The following is an 11404-nucleotide window of genomic DNA, read 5'->3' as shown; positions in this document are numbered from 1 at the left end:
TTCTTTTGAATTCAGACACTTTTCTTATTGAACTCAGGTCAGCAGGCACATGTTTCAGGACCACAGATCTGCACCTGAAGACCCGAGAAGTCTAGTTGGATTAAAAGCACTGAACAAGTCATTGGTCCTAATGTACTGGGTGGCCAAACCATTGAAAGTTTTTCTTAATTAATTAGTAATTAGTAATTTAAATATGGCCTGTATTTATATAGCGCTTTACTAGTCCCTAAGGACCCCAAAGCGCTTTACATATCCAGTCATCCACCCATTCACACACTGGTGATGGCAAGCTACATTGTAGCCACAGCCACCCTGGCGCGCACTGACAGAGGCGAGGCTGCCGGACACTGGCGCCACCAGGCCCTCTGACCACCACCAGTAGGCAACGGGTGAAGTGTTTTGCCCAAGGACACAACGACCGAGACTGTCCAAGCCGGGGCTCGAACCGGCAACCTTCCGATTACAAGGCGAACTCCTAACTCTTGAGCCACGATCGCGCCAAAATAGTATTTTCACATTCCCGTGTAAGGACTATGACTGCTGCTTTCTGAGCAAGATGAAATCATTCTTCTAATGATTCTACAAAAAACAACAACAACAACAAAAACAGCATTGTAGTAATCTAACTTGCTTGATATGAACGCATGGACCAAAGGCAGTTTCAGATAAGAATGTAACTTTTGATGTATTTTTCTAGCGATAGAAATAAATTCTGGTGACCTTACTAATATAATTAGCAAATTTGAGGTCACTGACAAATACGTCGAATGTCAAAGAATAGTACGAAACCCATAATGTATTTTTTATTTGTGTTTTTATACATAAAACTGCACACGCACAACTGCAGAGCTGCCTTTATTTCAGTCTCCATCTTTACAATTGACGGTCATTTACATTTTCCAAATACTGTGGCTGCAGTTTAGGCAACACTGTGTCACGTGATTTTTGCCATCCCACAGACCAATCAATCTGCGTGCCTGAATACGTCACGTGACACCAATACAAAACCATCTTCGTGACAGCGGTTTTGTTTACATGCCGAGGAAGCTACGCTACTACCTGCGTTAGCTAAACGTTTTTCACTCAGCTAACGCTATTGGCGCGCCACCATGGGGAAGTCGTTTGCTAATTTTATGTGTAAGAAGGATTTTCATCCTGCATCGAAGTCAAATATCAAAAAGGTAACTGCTTGATAACTGTTGACGCTGCTGAAACTACTGAACGCAAGCTTAGCTTCCTAGCTACTGCTACTAGCCTAGCTCGCTACGTCTGAAAAGCTTACACTATGCTGACTGCCTTATTAGCTGACTGTTAATTGTTGACTTCAGTGAGTAATTTTATTTAGTCTGTTTTATGTGAACCATAAGGTTGGATAAACCAACAAAGTTAGCTGGTAGAGATGTTTTATAAAGCTAGGAAGAGTGAGTGCTTTAGCTTCCCTGCGATCTTTAGCGACAGAGTGAACATTAATACTCTGAACTTTTTAATATAGCTCACAGTCACATGCTGCTCATTTGAAGTCTGGCCAGATGTGACCATTTATTTACTTTTATGTTGTTTCTTTTCATATTTGCTTACTGTTGGATGTACTTTTGACTACTTGATTCAATGTGAGTGTTTGAAAGTTATAGTATTGGCATCCATAGTGTATAGGGTGGGTTTGATTGTGCACCTCTGATGCAGTAGTTTAACAGCCAAAATGGTTACTTTGAGATCCTAAAGATACTATCACAGAGGGCAGATTGGTATTTAGTGTTTTATTCTTTTTTTAAGTGTTTAAAAGCAATCAAAATTGTTGCTCATCCAACTTCTTTAAGCAAACTAACCACTTCGTGATATTAAAAAAATCGTCTTTAGTTTAATATGGATTGAAGAGTTGGTAGTAGGTATATGAATATGATTTGCCTTTAAAACTTTCAATTCAATTCTGTTTTATTTATATAGCGCCACACACAACAGTGGCCTCAAGGCACTTTATACTGTAAGGTACAGACGCTATAATATTCCAAAGAAAACGCCAACAATCATATGACCCCCAAGAGCAACCGCGTTGGTAACAGTGGGAAGTAAAAACTCCCTTTAAACAGGAAGAAATCGCCAGTAGAAGCAGGCTCAGAGGGGCTGCCGTGACCGGTTGGAGGTGAAGGGCAAATTTTATTTTTGCTGCTGTAACTTTGCACTGTCCACTTTCTGCTGTGACACAACAAATTCCCCACGAGTAGGACTAAAAAAGGTTTACCTTATGGCTTCTCTTATGTCTCTCTTATGGTCCAAAGTTTGGACATTTATAATGATTGTTGTAAAATGTAATCATCAATATATCAAATACTGAAAAATTTCTTGAAAATTCCTGAAACTTTCACTAACCGTTCTTACCACAAAGAGGGGAAAGTAAATCAGGACCTGTATTTTGAGATAGATACATCAAAAACATCTGATATTTGGCTACTTAAAATTCAAAAAACAAATAAATAAAGCAGTCCTGTATAGTATCAATTGAGTACATACAAAAACAGTGATTCACGTTGCAAAAGACAGCTGGTGATGAGTTTTGAATGGTATATAGTTGTATTTCACAATAATAAAACAAATATAATACTTTTTTAAATGGAAGTCTTTGTCACAAAAATAAAGAAGAAATGGAAAAAAATATGACAAGTTGTACAACTAAATGAAAATATCAGCAAATAGTCTAATCCAAATAGAACAACAATGACTTTTCTCTTTCTTTCTTTCTGTTGTAGGTATGGATAGCAGAACAGAAGCTGACCTTCGAGAAGACGAAGCAAGAAGACCTAATGCAGGCATATCTGAAAGAGCAAGACACTTACAACAACAGGTTAGATAAATACCCAGGAAGATACCTGAAAGAACACGTACAACGCACGTTTTTGTACACTTATAATTGAATATTGAATATTTCACTCAGTAAACTGAAAACTTTTCTTTTGCAAGAACAAAATCTACAGTAGACATTGTCTTACAACATCCTCCAACTTCTTATTTGTAAATGTTGATAAATACTGTTTAAATAATAATTGCTTTTTTACCTAAAGGTTGTTGATGGGTGATGATCGTGTTAAAAATGGCCTGAATTTCATGTATGAGGCTCCACCCGGAGCATCCAAAGGTAGGTTGTATTTTATGAAACAACTGTAATGTGTAATAAAGATCTCAATTCTGAAAATGTGGTTGTTAAGAAAAAAACATTCCTTTAATGTAAATGCTTGTTCCTTTTTATTTTCTCCTCATAACTGTCTTCTGTCCTGAAGAGGAAAAGAAAGAGGTAAAGTAAAATTTTACTGTCATCATTGTTTCAGACCAGGTGTGGTGAAATTAAGTGAACACAAATGTGTTGTTGTCTGTAACTCACAGACCTAAATTAGAAATAATTATTTTAAAAAAACACCTTATGGTTAAACATCATAAACTGTGTTTTCAGGAAAAAAAAATCTTATGAATGCATTGCAAACTATATGGTCCCGGTGACCCTAAAACTATAAATATAAACTAATGCTTTTACCTTTATATTCAGTTACTTGTATGTGCATGATGGTTTGACAGCAAACAACTTATATAGGTTCATTCATTTATAATAAGAAAAGTTACTATAATTTGTAATGAAAGACTTCTGACTTTCAGGAGGGGGAGGAAGAGTACAAATTTGAGTGGCAGAAAGGAGCTCCTAGAGAGAAGTAAGTGGTTGATTTTCATACACAATGAAGTTTTCTGCATTGCTGCCAGAATTTGCATTACTTTTTAAATTGTATCTTTTTAGGTATGCAAAGGATGACATGAATATTAGAGATCAGCCCTTTGGAATCCAGGTGTGTAATGAGTTCTATTTATTTAAATTTATATTGCACAAATAATCCCCCAGCCTGGCAGTTAATGTGTAAAGCTGCTTTCACACATGAACTTGGGAGAATTTCAGGAGCGTCAGGTCGGGATGTTTTCCACAGTTGCCCTTTCTCACATGTAGCGCACAGCAGGAAACGGTCTGCTTTAGACACGTTTGCACTACTGGAAATAAACCGTGTGGTTTAGGTGAAGAAGCTGCATGGGTAGAGCGTGCAGGAGGTAGGACATAGGACAACCACTTTTCACATGTGCCTGTGTCGGGCAAGTCCTTGAAAAGTTCAGGGCTGCAGTTTATATGTGGAAAATGGCTTAAGAGTCATGTTAAGCAAGTGACAAAAGAAACTATGTTAAATTTATGCATTCAAATCCTACAAATGAACCTTTTAGAAAAATCCCTCTGTAGCCTATGACTACAGAGTCAGCTGTAGACAGTTATTTGTTTTTGTTTTTTAGAGGATCAGAAGCTAAAGAGAAAATGGCAAACACCGTCTTATGTAATGCTCTGTGAATTATAGTGTATTTTTCTTATTATTAAAGGGTTGCATGTGCCTCCAGTGTTCGGCCAATTCTAATTTTTGTTATTGCCCAACTTTCCAAGGTGCGCAACGTGAGATGCATCAAATGTCACAAATGGGGCCACGTGAACACGGACAGAGAGTGTCCTCTGTTCGGACTGTCAGGTATCAATGCCAGCTCTATGACCTCAGAGGATGGCGCAGGTAAATACATTTTTTTTTTTTTTTTTTTTTTTTAATCTTTTAAATGAGAAATTCTGTGTTAACGCTGCTTTGACATCTATATAAAGACACCACTATTATTGTTGGGTACAGTTTTTTATTTTATGGCAGGATAATCAATAATGAGTTTAGCTGTAGTGCACATATACAGAATCTTTTTGCAGTGGAAAAACTCAAATAATTATTACTACAAAAGAATAAAGCGCCAGAAAATTTGCGAGCACTGGGAAGCTTTGCCTGTCACACGATTCGCAGCAGGTACACCGACTGTATCGTCCCTCTCTGGCTTCTGCTGGAGCTCCCGGCCTTGAGCTGATTCTGACTTGTGCAATCAGCCAGTTGAGTAGTAAAGTAATAATGTTTACCCTGGGAGAGTCCAGTCAGTGGTGTTGATGGTGGAGTGCTGTAATGGTCCCCCTCCTGTGCCGGGAGAAAAAATGTAATTATTGTGTATTCTGATTCCCTTAACTGCTGCTTTGGCAGAGAATGATATTGTATGATTTGCTCAGCCGGAAGTGGAGTGAGTTGATTTGATGTCCCATTCTGTTAACAAAGCCGCCTCTGAAATTCCCACTGTGGAGATAGTGGATGGTATGGCTCTGACATCAATGGGACTCTGAGGCTGTGATTTGTGCCAACAGGTCCGTCGATGCACCCCTCGGAGTTAATGGCGGAGATGCGAAACAGTGGGTTTGCTCTGAAAAAATCTGTCCTTGGTAGGAATTCAACTGTTTGCGATCCATTGCAGGTAATTGTGTCTCACACTGTCATCTCCGTGCACACAGGACAATATACGAACACACGCGTACTGTAAACTATACCCTTGAACGGGAGAGAGAATAACTAACTACAGATGCGGTTTGTCTTTTGATCGAATAGATTTATAGAAAAGTGTAAAATAAAAAGTCAGATAAGTAGATTTAATAAAGAAGTGTTGTCACTGTCAAAGCCGATCAATGTAGATTTATTGTCAGGGCTTATATTTATTCGTAAATTGTAATGTTATGTGTGCTTTGTGATATTCCAGGATTATGTGGCCAGTGAGGAAGAGGAAGACCCCGAAGTGGAATTCCTGAAATCTTTAACAACCAAGCAAAAACAGAAACTCCTCAGGTGAAAAACCTTCACACATGATCACTTTTATTTCATTAATATTTAAATAAAATGTAAATATTTAGACAAAATTTAAAACATGGTGTGATATGTTTTAGTGTCTATAGCTATTGTAGGCCCAGTTTTCCTATTATGTTTATATTACATTTAGTTTTTTGTCTTGTATCTTAATGCATTTTTTAAATAATGCAATCACTACATTTTCCGTTTCTGGTGAAGTGTTTAACTCCAATCTCTGCAAACTTTGTGCCTAATCAGAATTTATTATGCACAAATTAAATGTCCGCTGCGTCACTGAAGAATTTTAATTGAATGCTTGTTTTCCTTTATTTTTTGTTTTGCAGAAAACTGGATCGGCTAGAAAAGCAGAAGGCAAAGAAAAAGAAGAGCAAAAAACAGAAGAAGAAGAGCAAAAGAAAACACAAGAAAAAGCATGAAAGCAGCGACAGCTCGAGTGACTCCTCCAGTGGCAGCAGCAGTGATGATAGTGGCTCAGATTCAGACAGTCATAGCAAGTCCAAGAGCCAGAAGAGAAAGAAGAACAAGAAAAAAGATTCCTGTCGGGATAACAGCTCTGAGTGCGAGCGACAAGTCAAGAGTCAGAGAAAGGCCTCTTCTCACAGGAGCAGGTCACCGAGCCCTCGCACTGGACAGAAGCAGACTAAAGAGGAGTCTGGAGATTATAGACAAACAAGGATAGAGAGGGGAAGGAGCAGGAGTCGGAATCGCAGCCCCAAGAACGCGATCACGCTGGAAGGAGGTCAAGAGAGAAAGAGGCACAACAGCAGGGACAGGCAGAGACCTAGCAGCTCCAAGTCTGGCTTGGACAGAAGTAGAAGCCACGAGAGAGGCAGGGAGGACGAAGGTAAAGACAGACGTCACAGTAGAGATGGTGAGAGGAACAGAAGTAGCACAGAAGGAAGGAAAGGCAGAACAGCAGATGGGAGGAGCAGAAGCAGAGAAAGGAGAAGAGAAAGGGAGGGCAGAGGAAGAAGCAGGAGTAAGAGTAGGGAGAGAAGAGACAGAAGTGGGGACAGAACAAATAGAAGACACTGACCTCCTTTCTTTAAGCTTGTTTTTCCTGCATATAGAACTAAAGGAAAAAGGAAAATCTCATGCATGTCTCTTGCACTATCTATTAAGTAGTAATTTTTGTTATGCATGTAGGGTCCCTTTATTTAAATAGAAGAAATTGTGTGTTGATCTCCGTTTCTTCCAGCAGAGGGAAGCAGTCAACAGAAAATATCTAGATGCATGTCAGTGCACACTGATGCTGTTTTGTACTGTATGAAAGGGTCTAAATGAATTGGTTACCATTAAAAGCAATTTGCATCTGATCCATTGATGGGAAAATGTTGGACTCCTTTTCAGGGTCACTACCAAAAAAATAAAAAATAATAAAATTCATCTGATGCAATTTTTAAATCTTACTTTTTGATTGTGTTTGTGAAAATTGTTTAGATTTTTTTTTTTTTTTTTTTTGTTAAAAGCAGGACTGTTATTTTCTGATTAAATCTTTAAATCAATTAGTTTATGGAGTTATTTATCGCGATGTTTAAGTTTAATGTCAAATTTCATGAAAGTGAAGACGTGGACTGATGAGCCGTCAGTCTTTATACCCGTGTGTTTTTGTGCTCTGGACACCTCATAGAAATTTCATACACTTTTTTTTTTTAAATCCCCAAATTATTATTATTATTATTTTATTTTTTTTAGTAATGGGCACAAAATTTTAAGACCAGTTTCCCCGAATTTTAATGGCCTTTAAAGTGCGTTATCCATGAATCTCTGTAAAACGCTCGTTGGGTTTTTTCCGGGCGTTAAATGAAAATAGACAAAGAATAATTTGTGTACAAATAGCCAGCGACACCCCGTTATAAGGCATGCAGTAGATGTGTATAAATTAAGGCAGTTACAATTGCAGTTATTTCATTGGCTACTTTTACATGAGACATTTACATTAAATATAACCTGTAGAGTTTTAAATAATTTTTGTAGCGATTTTTCTTTGACATTTAGACTTACAAATTGCAGATTTTGCAAACTGTTTTGATGTCGATAAAAATGACACATTTTGCCTCCCCCCCCCCAAAATAATAATAATAAAAATATGGAGGAAAAAACAGTTGCTGAACGTGTCGACAAAATATTAAATTTCAGCGTTATTATTTAGGCTGTTTATATATTTTTTGATTAAATTCAGATTGGAAATGTAGTAATTTGATAGTTTTCACTTTCTGCCCGTTTCCTTGAAGCCGCTGCTACACAAAAGGAAATGAAAATAATTTCCCTCCTATTGCCTTCTGGTCAATTTAACATCCTCCTTAAAAAGAAAAGGGAAAAAAAGAGGGTGTCTGGATGAGATGCTTTTCCGTGACGTATTCCTAGTCCTGGATTCATGCTGTAATTATTCCCCGGCCTTTTCTTTGAGAGTCGGACGCTGCACTGGGTAAGCACAAAGAAGTCAGAGAGCATCCTTGAACCCTTTCAGTGCGGGGCCACTGATATTCAAATAACATGCAGCTACCGTTTGACTGCGCCGTGCAAAGAGCATTTTAAAATTCAACATTTGCATGTGACTCTTTGCCCCCCGTCTTTTTCTGAAGTTTAAAAAACTGTTCCCATATAACGTGTTTCTGGCAAAGAGAAAGAAGCCACATCCTTATTCTCAGTCCATCGATTGCTATGCAAATGAAAGCAGTTAATTTGGACAATTAGAATAAATATTCGGGGACCTTTGTCAGCGAACCCCCTTGGAAACCCCTCGATAAAGTGAAACCGAACAAAAGATGTCTCGGAGATTAATTAGATATTTGATAAGACACGAATCCCTAATCGCAAATACAAGACACATGGGGCTGCGATGTGCTCCAAGTCATAATTAATACCATTTAACAAGATTTTCATTTGGGCATGAAATGTCTTTTCCGGGGCATTAAACATTGATTTATTCCATAGAGGAAATAGTTAAAGTCGACGTATTGTAGGTGATTTTAAGAAGGAAAAGAAAGCCTGTGATGAGCTGTCACACTTTAAAAAAGTAAAAAAATAAAAAATATATATTTTTAGATTTAAACCTAATAAATAAACAAAAAATATATAAACTCTACATCACACACTTAAAGCCTTTTTTAAGATGTTTTAATTACGATAAAATGAAAGCCTTATACGTGTGACTTTATACAGGTAAACATTTATATATAGATAAATTTTTTTAGCAAAGAAATAAAATGGTTAACCAAAGTTTAAAAAGCCGTTTACATACATATCCACAAAGTGCGTCGAAAGTAAACTCCCTGATTTCCAGGATACCAACACGAATAAAACAATCATAGCCTAACATTTACATGAAAATAACACATAGTTTAGTCGTCAATATACAAGGTGTAACTCACATTGTCCAACCAAAGTTCAACAGGTTTCGCGCATTAGCAAACATCCATTTCATTTTCAAGCTGTCTCCCTCAAATTTTCCGAAGGCCTACAGTAAATCACTCTTTTTTTCTTTCTTTTTTTTTTTTTTTTTGTAAAGATGAATTTACGAATGAAATACTCGTCACGCCTGTGGAGAATATATATTTTTTTAGATTTTGCTATCGCTTCTGGAAACATTTTCCCCTTTACTGTCCGTCAGATAAGACCCGTTTTCATTGCTGTGCAGTTTTTATTATTATTATTATTATTTTTTTGTGTGTTTTTTGTTTTAATCTGGATTGATTTTTTGGGAGATGCCTCAGGGTTCGTCGTGAGGAGACGGATCCTTAACAGTAATTCTGGGGTTCACCCCTTCCAAAATAAGTTCTGGGGACTCGGACCTCGGGGTCTCCAGGTTACTGGTGTCGGTGTCACTGTCGCTTCCCTTTTTGCCTCCTCCACCTGCCGTGTGTGTTTTGATGTGCTTGCTCAAATGATCACTCCGCATAAAGCGCTTGTTACAAACCGGGCAAGCAAACCTTTTCTCGCCGGTGTGGGTGCGCAGATGTCTCTGGAGCTCGTCGGACCGAGTGAACCTTTTGCCACAGAAAAGCCAGTTGCAGACAAAAGGCCGCTCGCCGGTGTGCCATCTCAAATGCGCTTTGAGGTGAGACGTCTTTCCGTACACTTTACCGCAGCCGGGAATGTGGCAGCTGTGGAGTCCCTTTCTCCGCAGGCTGGCCCCGGCGGGTCCCAGCCGCTCAGCCTCCTGGCAGTTCGGGCAGTCGCATGTTGCTCTGCCAGAGTACCTCCTGGACGACCTCGAGGAGCTACTTATTCCTGAACTGCCCCCTGAAATCATGGCGTTGGCGGCAGAAGCGTCTGTGTAAGAGGGGATGACTGTTTTGAAACCGTCCTGCGTTAACAGGTGCTGGCTGGTGGACAGTAGGTGAGACGCAGAGGGGCTGATTCCAGTGGAGCTAAACGCCGAGTGGGTCAGCGAGGAGAAGTCCGGGTTGTAGCCACTGAGCTGGGAGTGGATAGCCTGCGGGGTGCCGGAGTGCAGAGAGGTCTGAAGGGTGCTCGCGGGGTTCTGGACATCGAGCCACGACCCGGGATTTGTGTGAACGTCCCACCACGAGGACGCACCATTGGTAACGTCACCGGAGATGGTTGAGTGGAACCCCGACTTGTACCACGACTCGTAGGGGTGCGCCATCCCCACGCGCGGGTACAGAGTCTCTGCTGATGTGTGGACTTTGGAGATAAAAGCTGACTGTCCAGATTCCTGGGTCGTGACGCTGGCGGAGTTGGAAAACAGACCGCTGTACTCTGTGGAAAACGCAGACGAGGTCGGGGAGGTGGAGGCTAAGCAAAAGGCGCTGTTGCTCGTGCCACTGGTCTGTGTTAGTCCTGTCGAAGCGCGGCTCGTCGCTACCGTGAAACCGGGCAGACTGGATCCTAAGTTGCAGCTGGAGGAGGATCTTTTCCACGGGTGAAATCCACCTTTCGAGAAAGCGCTGGAGTCAGGTAAAGTTGTAAGAGGACTGGTGTTGCCAATTTTGTTACAAGTTGCAGCCAGCATCGCTAGAGGTGTAGTTCCAAACCGTGGTTCTTCCTGGGTGGAAAAAAAAGAAACACACAAACACACAGACACACACACACACATGGGCTTAGAACAGAGAATAACAAACGAGAAAATGAGGAAAATCATTTCGCTTGGCTTGGAGAGCACTCAGCATACATGACTAAAATTAATTAAATACGACAAAATTTCATAACTTTACTGAAACGTCTTTGGAAGCGAATGAACCCGAGATTTTCTTCTTAAAGGCGTGTATGTGTACAGAGTGTGTAACATGTAAGCAAAGCAAGGTAAGAAATAAAAGTGTTCATGGAGTTTCTAAACATGTTAAGAAAATCTTTAAACGACTGCAAAGTTTCATCTCCATGTTTTATACGTTTTGTCCAAGATTAAAAGTTTTAATTGTAGTAACTGAGAAAATGATAAATTCTACCCGTGGAAAACACGCGTGTTTTGAAAAGCAACAAACACATCCCGCCGCACAGCAAAGTGAGCGGCGACAACTTTACGCGCAACTTCTGTGCTTGGACACAAAGTCAGACTCACCCCAAGTATAGACGTAGCCATATCCAGGGTCTGTGCTGTGATGAGAGGGTTCGCGATTTCAGTGCTGTATGGCTCCAATTTGTGTCAGATTTACCGTGTTGACTCAGGTCACACGGTTTCTCTCTTGGCTCGCAGCTCCCAACACTAC

At 39.8% G+C, this 11404-nt stretch overlaps 2 protein-coding genes across 3 annotated transcripts; one reads left to right on the top strand and one right to left on the bottom strand.

Moving 5' to 3' along the window:
• Positions 1 to 999: 999 nt before the first annotated feature.
• Positions 1000 to 7136, top strand: cirsr (corepressor of RBPJ and splicing regulator). The gene is made up of 10 exons (XM_082508017.1): positions 1000 to 1181; positions 2745 to 2839; positions 3057 to 3130; positions 3273 to 3286; positions 3643 to 3695; positions 3779 to 3827; positions 4460 to 4580; positions 5240 to 5346; positions 5626 to 5711; positions 6056 to 7136. The coding sequence occupies exons 1-10, from the start codon at positions 1110 to 1112 to the stop codon at positions 6765 to 6767; spliced, it is 1383 nt and encodes a 460-aa protein (XP_082364143.1). The 5' UTR covers positions 1000 to 1109; the 3' UTR covers positions 6768 to 7136.
• sp9 (sp9 transcription factor) lies at positions 4588 to 11401 on the bottom strand. Of its 2 annotated transcripts, XM_082508019.1 has the most exons (3): positions 11257 to 11401; positions 9665 to 10743; positions 4588 to 5018 (listed from the first exon to the last, which is right to left on the bottom strand). In XM_082508019.1, exons 1-3 carry the CDS (start codon positions 11275 to 11277, stop codon positions 4979 to 4981), a joined length of 1140 nt encoding a protein of 379 aa, XP_082364145.1. In that variant the 5' UTR covers positions 11278 to 11401; the 3' UTR covers positions 4588 to 4978. The 2 variants fall into 2 exon arrangements, with proteins under 2 accessions (XP_082364145.1, XP_082364144.1); XM_082508018.1 differs by lacking the exon at positions 4588 to 5018 and having other exon boundaries at positions 8836 to 10743; positions 11257 to 11400.
• Between the last annotated feature and the right edge of the window lie 3 nt (positions 11402 to 11404).

Source organism: Aulonocara stuartgranti (genome assembly GCF_965226115.1).
Source record: "Aulonocara stuartgranti genome assembly, chromosome: 16".
NCBI lineage: Eukaryota > Metazoa > Chordata > Actinopteri > Cichliformes > Cichlidae > Aulonocara > Aulonocara stuartgranti.
Note: the sequence above shows the minus strand (reverse complement) of the source record. Positions and strands in the feature narration are given on the sequence as shown.

Coding starts and splice junctions, on each gene's coding strand:
- cirsr (XM_082508017.1), top strand. CDS start 1,110: ATGGGGAAGTCGTTTGCTAATTTTATGTGTAAGAAGGATTTTCATCCT. Junction 2,840..3,056: donor CAAGACACTTACAACAACAG/GTTAGATAAATA, acceptor TTTTACCTAAAG/GTTGTTGATGGGTGATGATC. Junction 3,696..3,778: donor AAAGGAGCTCCTAGAGAGAA/GTAAGTGGTTGA, acceptor GTATCTTTTTAG/GTATGCAAAGGATGACATGA.
- sp9 (XM_082508018.1), bottom strand. CDS start 11,277: ATGGCTACGTCTATACTTGGG. Junction 10,744..11,256: donor TGGCTACGTCTATACTTGGG/GTGAGTCTGACT, acceptor TTTTCCACCCAG/GAAGAACCACGGTTTGGAAC.